Below are 9,932 nucleotides of genomic sequence, written 5' to 3'. Positions count from 1 at the left end.
AATATCAAATTGGCAACTGGCAAAATCGACTATTGGATTTTCATAATAATTTAATGTTTGCAACATATTTTTAAAATTTACTTTGCAAACAATCATTTATTGTCATATTTTTTGGCTTTGGAAACGCTTGGAAAACGGTGAGTTGAGTTAATTGTAATCATATAATTGTGATCATATAGGGAGATTAACATAAAGTGATAAGCACAAAAGACAAATAAATAAATAATACTTATTATTCAATTATTGACCCAACAAAATATGCATAAAATGTAAAATTTGTAGAACAGCTTAAAACTGGAATTATTAAGGAGCGTTTATTTGAGAATTATGCAGGCATCTTGCTCTGAACTTGTGGAATGTTCAACCTGTTGTTGTATTCAAATTTTGCACAAGTTTGCTTTTTTTAGCTATTGATTTTATTGTTGATCCATCACTCAAATGATTCAGCTTGGAAATGGCCATAATTTCTATTCTGTTAACACGTTATTTTTTTATCATCCATTATGACACATTTTGGTCAAGCTTTGCCAACTTTATTCGTTTATCTGAAATCAGTTTTAGGCACAGAAAAAAACTATTTTTATCTGGAATTTATATTTCTTTTTATGGTACTTTTTTTTAAGCTTAAAGTATTCAATTCACTCAAGATGCTCTGCTCATACATATGTCTTATAAATTAATCATTTACATTTGGTAAGCTTCTCTTTGAAGAGCAAAAACTCAACTCGTTTAGCTGTCAATCCGCAATTGGAAACCAATTGAAAAGCTTTGTGCGTGTTTGGGTTGAACAACCCAAAACACACCACAAGCGCAACCGCAACTGAAAGCGAGTGGTAACCAAAAGTTAATGTATGTTCACATAGATACATGTATGTGTGTGTGTGTGACACATGAACTTCACAATCTTGTACGCCGAGATCTAATGTCATTAAATTCGACCAAGGTTAGACAAAAGTTGCGCCCGACTCGGAAACAAACTTTTCATTTCATGTCCGCTTTTGCACCTGTCTCTCTGATTTCTGAGAGAGAGAGAGAGAGAGAGAGAGAGAGATCAGTGTGTGGTTTTGCTAAAGCTGTCAATATATATATATATAGTATACATATTTATTTATATCTATTTAACTACATATAGTACATACATGAACACTACAAATACGCTTTGCAGTATGGCTTGCATTTGTGGCAAAAAGTGTTCATTGTTCTGTTTGGTGATTAGCATCTGGGCCACAATTCAGATGCTGCTGATGGGCATCGCATATACAACGAATTCACTAACATTCATACATTCTCTGCCGCTGGCCGAGCACTATGGCAGCTTGGAAGAGTATCGCTCGGAGGCGGATCGGTTATATGGAATGCTTGCACTCCGCTGCTATGTGACTGCCTTTTTATATGGCTGCATAGCTTTGATTTCCTATGTCTGCCTCGGTCTACGCAAGCGCAAGCAAAAGTCGGAAATGAATGAAGATCGAAAGATGCATATAGGCTGATATTCAAAATACATATTATAGATGTCATAAAGCATAATGCGTTTAACAGTTATACGACTATATTGCAACTTATTTCCATCCACCCACAACAAACACCTACACACACACACACACACAGAGAGAGAGAGAGGGAGAAAGAGAGATAAATACACCTACTACGATTGTGGAACGTTTACAAATGCAACGGGGAACAAGTTTGTTGACCGCATTCTCGACGTGACGTGACGTGATTAGCTTCTCTTTAGCTTCTTTATCTCTCTCCCTCTCACTCTCTCTCTCACACTCTATCTCTCTCTCTCTCTCTCTCTTTCTCTCTCTGTCTCTGTGTCTTTCACTGTAAGCGAACTACTTTTGGTCTTGTCTTGTCCAGTCTTTATTATTATTATGCATTCGTCTCAACTTATTCAACAATTTTGACAAGTTTCTTGTTTGTTTGTTGTTGTTGCTGCTGCTGCTGCTGTTGTTGTTGTTGTTGTTGTAGCGCACGTGACACCTTTGTAGATTTGTTATTTAGGCGTCATAAATTTCCATGAAATTTTTGATGCGCTCTAACATGCTAATGTTGTTTTTTTTCTTCTTTTTTTTTGGGGCCCAAGCTGCTGCTGCTGCTCTTGCAGAGATAAGCTTTTAGCTTTTTTCATTTTTTATATTTTTGGTTGATGCACCTACCTACACAAATACATACATACATGTGTACATAGTTGTGTACATGTGTAAATTATTGTCTGAGATTTCCAAGTTGTTGTTGTTGTTGTCTCTGGCACTTTGTTTCTTTGTTATCAAGAAAATGCGTTCAATTTTACAAGAAATAGGTTTACCTAAATGGGCGTGTTCGACTTGTGCTTAAAGATGTTACAGAAGCTTTTGTTGTAAATCCGGAATCGATTGTAAACTATCCACGTAGCTGAGTCAAACCAAAAAAGTCAATAAAACAAAGCAAGCTTTGTGAAAATTGATGGCAAATCGAAAAAAACTATTTCTATTTTACATCAGTCACATATTTATTACGAAGCAAAACCGAAGGTAAAACTTACAAAATATGTCCAGGTTTTTGATGGCTGCCACATCGCTGCTGCCTCGTGATTACTGTAAGTATGCCTCCAAAAAGAATGTTAAGCAATCTAAACAACAGCAGCTAAACAATCAGTGCGCACCAATCGGTGTTTTGTGCATTTAACCCGAGGATTGGCCGGAGTGGCACCGAAGAAGACGGCGCCCAAATGTGGCAAAGAGGAGCCGCCTAAGCCAAAACCGGGCTTTTTTCCAAGTGGTGGCACCCACGCCGTCTTCAGTGACTTGCCCCAGCCAGAGGGTGACTTTTTCAAGGCATGGAATGCCAAAAACTCCAAATATAATATGGTTTTATTATCCGGCATTTTGGGACTGATTGGCAGCATTGCGCTTGTTCTATGCTCGGGTAAAATGTCGCTTTTTGCCACTGTGCCAGAGTATCCCTACACTGACGACGAGATGGAGGAGTTCGCCAAGGAGGAGGAGCGTCGTGAGGAGGAGAAACGTAAGCGAGAGGAGCATCATCAGAATCTGGTCGAGGCCAAGGAGCTTAAGGTGCGACGCCGCAAGGCCAAGGAGGCCATGGCCCGCGAGGTTGAGCTCATGCAGAAGGACATCGATCAGGGTATCAGCGATGGCGAAATGTCCGAGTTGGTCCAGTTGGTACAGGAGCGCGAGGAGTTCGAGACCTGGGAGAAGGAGGAGCTGAAGCGTCTCGACGAGAAGCAAAAGGAACGCGATAAGACCTTGAAGGAAGAAGCGAAGGCCAAACTGGAGCAGGAGAAGCAGCAGAAGCAGCGAAAGTAATATGAAACAAAAAACATTTTAAAAAAACGTACAAAAACATCATGAAAATTAATCAATTATTAATAACAAAGCAAAGCAAACAACTAACAAATGCAGCAGCAACATCGAAAGCAATTAAAACATAACGAACAAGGGCAACATAGACTTGAACATTATATAATTCAAGAAATAAATAATAACATTAATAATGATTACTCTTTTTAATGACATAAATATTTATAATAAAATATATTTTATTATAATTATTATTGCTGATTTTGGCGACTTTTGTCTTATGGGTTTTTGAACAGTTTTTATTATATTAAAAGACAGAACAAATCTTCGTCTTACAGGCAAATTTTCCCGAAATGAGCACTTTGATAAGCCGCTCAAAAAACTATTATTTAATTTGAGAGGCATTTTTTGAATGCATAATGTGTTGTCGAACTTTTGACCCATATCTCTGATAGATAGCACTCGATATTTAATGTCTGTAGACCGCCTTTCTTTCGATGATCAGTAGTCCGCTCTGTTCTGCCCCAAATGATTGCTACGTTCAAGTGGCAAACTACAAATCTATCTATCAGCTAGCTAAAACAACGGATTCTTCTATGCTATTATTGCGTGGCCAGTTCAACGTACAAAGGAAATGGCTCATTGCATGTAATCAGGCGCACTTGTTGCCGCAAAACTAAATTGTATCTCATAGATAACGAAAGCATTTTTCGCAGCATGAAATTCAATTGCAAAAAGAAGAAAAAAAAAAAATAGAAAAACGCAGTTCAAATCGCATAAAGAATTTACTGTTCCAATTGCTAACAACAACAACAACAACAACAATAACAACATGTGTTGTCAAGCTAATAAAATAATGTTCATTCTTCTATGGCAACAATCTATTAAATGCAATTCACCACTGGCTACTTTGTGAGTGCCACAGTGTATCTGTGTATCTATATCTTTTGCGCTAAGTGTGCTGGATGTGCGCACATAATGAATCACAATCGTCGTCAGTTAAGCTCGGCTTATCATTAATCAAATTAGCTGCACTCCCATCAGCTAGCTGCCTCCAAGCAGCACATGCCCCCAAGCAGCAGTAACAACAAAACACTTGCTGCACAGTGGGTGCTGATCATCAACAACAACATCAACATGAACACCAACAACAACAACAACAACATCAGCATCAGCATCATTAAGCCATGAAAATGTACATAGAAAATGCAACTCACTGTTTTACTAGTTTTCCATCCAAATTGGAGCAGCAAATGAACTCTCCGAGCTTAATGTATGTGCATTAAAGCGTATCGCAAAATGATTTCAGTTTGATTCGGTAAATTTAGAGCTACTCTTTGTGTACAAGCATTAATAATTAACGTTTTGTATGCAGGCAATGTGCTTTAAAAAATATAATCCTACTTATTTCTACAATTTGGTTTGTTCTAGAAAATATTCTCTTGATTAAACAAATAATTGTTTACAATTTTCAACCTAAGGAGATCATTGGAAAACCAAGACAACAATTCGAAAACTTTATCAAAAATGTTTCTTTAACAATATTCTTATATTATGCAAATACTATATAAATATATATTGCCATTCAGTTAGTCTATATCTTCTGCAACTTTCATTATTAATTAGGTAATTGACTTTACTTATTAAAATATATATTTCATTTATATTTTTTCGAGTGTTTAGCTTCAGGTGACTAATGAATAGTGAATGAATAATCAATATTTTTTTAAATTTATATATATTATATTAATAATATATAGTCACAATTTGAATTAGTTTAAATCATTTTCAAATGTCATAACAATTTAATATATTCATTAATTATTGACGGTTAGTGTACCAAGGTTAGCCTAAATCATTTTCTTAATATTAGATAAGTTAATATTATTAGAAAAGTTGAAATTATGTATTCATTTGGTGTGATATAATTTAATTTGCATATGCAAAACTCATTTAGCCAATCTCTTTCCTCGAATTGCATATTTAATTTGAATAACACTTTCAAGCCACTGTGCACTGTGCCCACATTTCGCAGCAGGCGCTGAATTTGTTGGGGAGACTAGCTTTCTGTGTAATTTATCATATGCATTCTATTTGTATGCGGCATTCTCGATGCGCTATATCATATCCATGGCCATCTCCATAATATGCCAGCCAGTGCCTTTTAATATACTGTCACAGTGTCAGTTTGTCGCATTGACAATGTTTGTCGGTTGTTTGCTCCTCTGCCTTTTATAATGCATTTATGCTGCAATTTGTTTGAATTAGCGCTGGGATCGTATGGAGCGCGTTTAGCGAGACTCTTCTCGCTTTATTTGGGGCGTGTATCTATGAAATCTATCTATGTATCTGTATCTGTAGCTGTAGCTGTAGTTGTAGCTGTAGCTGTAAATGAGTGTGTATCTCTTGCGTATCGCTTGCACTGAAATATGCATTATGCAAGCCAGTTTTTAAGTAAAAGTAGCCCGCTTGCAACACCCATTTTTAATGCTTCCGGGTAAAAGAAAAACAGATCTCTTTGTGTACATAGACCCAAAAAAAATAAAAAAAAACGAAGAAAAGAAAATAACATTTAAACACATATGCATTTTAGCTGCAACTCTCGTATCTATGTGTGACTTACAGCTTTGCAGCTCTTATCTCGGCTTATCGCTGACCGCATGTAAATATTTGCATCGGTGGCTCTTATGGGTGATTTGTATTGTATTATTATTATTATTATGCGGCTGTGGTTGTGGATTATTATGATGTTGTGCCTCACGTTGATAAGGTTCGCTTGAGGCCTGAGACGGTGAGTGTATGCCACCTGTAACAAACAGCGCTGCACGATCTGTTGAGTTGTAGTAAATTGCTGTTGTCAGACAGACATCTCTTGTCTGCTGTTTGTTGGACTGCATTTTCATTTTCAATAGGTTGCTTCTGTTACGGTTTGCGTTTGTTTGTGCCTCCATTTGCCATTTCCCAGGCCCAAGCAGAGGCTCAGCATTCCAAAGATGCTCAGACAGCCGCTGAGGCTGAAGCTGGCGACTTCAACAAGCCCAGCAAATATCCACTTGAACTTGTTGTTCCTCAGATAGATACACTAGTCACTGATTGAAGAAGCATCTTGATTTCAGCAGCAGAAAAAATGTCTACAACGCGATTAAAGAAAATTTACATGAGCTCAGAGAAATACTTAATATTTTATCCATAAAACAAAAACAACTTTTGTAGTTTTTGTGTTTATTCCGCTCGTAGCAAATAGACAAACTTATATCTATCTAAAGTATTTTCTATTGAAAGTATTATTTGTATTTATGGTATGCAATTTAAGTCATCCTTTAACATCCGTTTCCTGTTGTTGTCAGAAACCATAATAAATATTTTTCTATGTCTATTTTCTGTTAGTCAGTTCCTGCCTTTCTTTTTAATTGCAATCGCAAAGAATTTCTATTCGATAGACGGCTTTACAAATGCATTCTAAAGTTTACTCACCTCGAGCCAGTGTCCATTTTGGCTGAAGCTGCTCTCAATAAAGGGCAGTCCCATATTCCCCCCCAACCAAACCAATACATTCCTGGAGCCGCTTTGCTTTTGTCCCCGGAACCTGTCATGTTTACCTATACTCAAGCAGAACAGTGCAAATAGCAACTGTGGCTGGCAAACACCTCTGTTACTTTGTTGAGAGAAAATCTCGATACAAGAATCTCGTTCCATTGATGGACGTTGCCCAGAGCAACGAAAATGTGCACAAGCAAACCTAAATAATGTAAAGGGGGTTTGATGTTCGATTCGAGACTTTCGCCATGGAGCTAAGAAAAGATTTGAGGTAGCCAATAATAATAATTTTAACTCTCACTTAAAATGTGATTAAAGAAGCTCTGTTAAATATGTTTAATGGCCGACGAAATGTACGCTAATTATGCAAATTGGGCAACAAAAAAAATAAAATAAAACAACAACAACCAAACAAAACAGAAAACAACAAAAAAAACTTCAAGCTATTTTATGGTATTATTTGAAACAAGTATGCGCCTCCAGGCACCGTTGAGTCTGGCACCGAGTCGAATCACTCGGCGGCGAGGTGTCGAAATGGTAGCCAAAGCGTGCCAAAGCCAAGTTCTGTATTGATATTGAGGTCTTGCCACAGTTAGCGAGGCGCAGTTATAACAATTCTAACGCTTTGTATCTTGTATCTGTTAGATACATTTGCGCTCAGCCAGTGGGTCAATTCTCTATGCTCTACTCTCGCTGGCAATCAATTTGCTACCAGACGCTGTTAGCCAACAGTTCTGTGCACTGAAAAAAACATATAATAAATTCAATTTGATGGCATATGTAAGATTTAGAAGAAAGATAGAAAGATTTCCATATTCCAAGTGGTTTTTATATTTCTATATACAAATAGTGGAGGATAACAATAACTTGTAGTAATCTTAAGCAAATTAAAACTTCCATAAGTTAGAAATTACAGCACTGATTCCATCAAAGATTTTCTCTGAGTGTATGAGATTCGTTCTAGCATTCAAAAGTCTTCGCTTCGACTTCAACTTCACTTGGGCTTGCAACTCACGTAGCTCGTCCCGCTACGAGTCTTTAGCGTCTGAGTCTGAGTCATATTGTGGTCACAATAATAATCAGCATTTCTCTGCTTACTTTCTGCTTTCTATGTACTATGCCGAGTACTCAGTCAACTCACTCGACTTGCTGTTGTTTGTTGCGTTTATTATGTTTTTTAATTAATTTTTAATATACTGGCGCACATTTCATTGACTTGTGAGTAGAGCTTGGATTGGCTGCCTGTCAGTTGGCCCAACTGGCATTCTCAACAGAGCAACGCATTCATTATTCGTTTTGCTTTTCTTTTTTTTTGTTTTTTTCTTTTTTGGGGAGGGGAATCTCGCGAGGGGGTGACGATGGGGGAAGTTAGTTTTGCCTGAGTTTAAGCCGGTGGCACGCCCCTTTGTGGAATGTGTGACCACAGCTTGTATCCACAAAGTTGCCTTTGTCCAATTTGTTGTCTGGTCATCATCAAATTTATATTTTCAGACATGCTCACAGCACAGTGGACCTTTAAGTTTTGCCAAATGTTTCTTAACGGAAAAGCAAAACAAAAGATAAAAATATAAGAATATAATTATATCTGCTGTGGTATTCTATATGAAATCTTCTCTAGCATTCCATCCTAAATTTTATGTGGTTTATTATCAAAAGAATCGCGTCACAGTTCCACTGTGCGTAGCTACCGACAAATTAAATTATTTTGGACTGCTATACGAATAAATACATATATGTATAGTGTATATATATATATATCTATATATATGGATGCAAGTATGTATCATAAATTGTTACATTAAATTGTTATGTTGCTCATGTTGCTGCTGCCCCGCCTGGGGGCGTAAGCGATTTGTCTTTGGTTCATTTTGTTATTTTTTGTTGTTGTTGTTTTTTTTTGTTGAGGTGCCTCTTAAGTCAAAGTACCGCTAAGGCCGCCTCAGATGCCAGCCCACAGTGTGCTCGACTGACCGACCACATGCCAAGCCCGAATCTTTTGGCCCATATATTTTTGGCAGTGTGCGGGCCAAGAAAGCACAAGAAGAATGCAGACCACTTTTTTGATCGGAGGCTTGTAATAAAGTAATTAAAGTCATGACACTGGATGATTTTTTATGGCCAAAGATTAATTGGCTATGGCATTGCAGTGGATGGAGGCAGCTGAGTTGGAGGAATAAGAGTATCATTAAAACAAAAAAACGGCACAAACAATACAAATTTGCTTTTAATTCGTTTTTCACATGAGATCTTTGAATGTGCAGCATTCGTTGGCTAATAAGCAGTATCAATTTTCACTCAATTTAATGTAAGGTTTTTAATTCACTTAATGCCGGTTCCAGACGAAAGCCCAACAAAGATGCTCGTTTGATGTGTTACATTTATTTGTTTTCGTATTTCTTGCAATTGTTATTGCTTCTCATCGTCTGCGGTTTTGAATTTTTTTTTTGTTACTGAATGTTGTTAAATGTTTTACTTTCGCTCTTGTTGTTGTTTTAATTGCCGCCTGCTCACGTTAATGGTAATGATGATAATGATAATGGTTATTTATGTTTCACGCACGCATCCAAACCTTACCCACTTGCCTCTCTTAGTTAGCAACTAATGATCACGTTAATGTTACCACAAAAACCAAAAACACAAACCGTGTGAAATTCATTACAAAACTGGACAAGTTCACGTGTCGCAAACCCAACTTGACCGACCGACCGACCAGCTGCAAACACACATTTGCTTTTGCATGGCCTTCACTTTTGAGTGACCAGAGAGAAATATCATTTTACCAACCAGTTGTAGATTATCTTTTTTGCCAGGTGTGACAACGGCCGATGTCAAGTTCAACATTTAGGAATATTTATATGTGTCACATAAAAAAAAGAAATTTATATTTTATATTTATACTATATAAATGTAAACTGGTCAAATATATATTGCAAGGATAAGGGAAACCCAAATTGAACAATTTTTCTTATATGAGCTGTGCGCCAAGGTATATTAACCAATATTTCAAATATTGCCAATGTCAGTTTTCTGCATAAAATTGGCTCAACTGTGAGCAATTTTTCAGTTGTTCCAGAAATTAGTCGCACATTTAAT

At 37.0% G+C, this 9,932-nt stretch overlaps 2 protein-coding genes across 2 annotated transcripts; both read left to right on the top strand.

Moving 5' to 3' along the window:
• The first annotated feature begins 1,133 nt into the window (after nt 1–1,133).
• LOC6560122 (ribonuclease kappa) lies at nt 1,134–1,542 on the top strand. The gene has a single exon (XM_001986350.2). It carries the CDS (start codon nt 1,140–1,142, stop codon nt 1,488–1,490), a length of 351 nt encoding a protein of 116 aa, XP_001986386.2. The 5' UTR covers nt 1,134–1,139; the 3' UTR covers nt 1,491–1,542.
• An 881-nt stretch (nt 1,543–2,423) lies between these two features.
• Nucleotides 2,424–3,499, top strand: LOC6560933. The gene is made up of 2 exons (XM_032735400.1): nt 2,424–2,578; nt 2,638–3,499. Exons 1-2 carry the CDS (start codon nt 2,530–2,532, stop codon nt 3,306–3,308), a joined length of 720 nt encoding a protein of 239 aa, XP_032591291.1. The 5' UTR covers nt 2,424–2,529; the 3' UTR covers nt 3,309–3,499.
• The last annotated feature ends 6,433 nt before the right edge of the window (nt 3,500–9,932 follow it).

Source organism: Drosophila grimshawi, unplaced genomic scaffold, assembly GCF_018153295.1.
Source record: "Drosophila grimshawi isolate 15287-2541.00 unplaced genomic scaffold, ASM1815329v1 contig_1367, whole genome shotgun sequence".
NCBI lineage: Eukaryota > Metazoa > Arthropoda > Insecta > Diptera > Drosophilidae > Drosophila > Drosophila grimshawi.
This window is presented reverse-complemented; position numbering and strand designations above follow the sequence as displayed.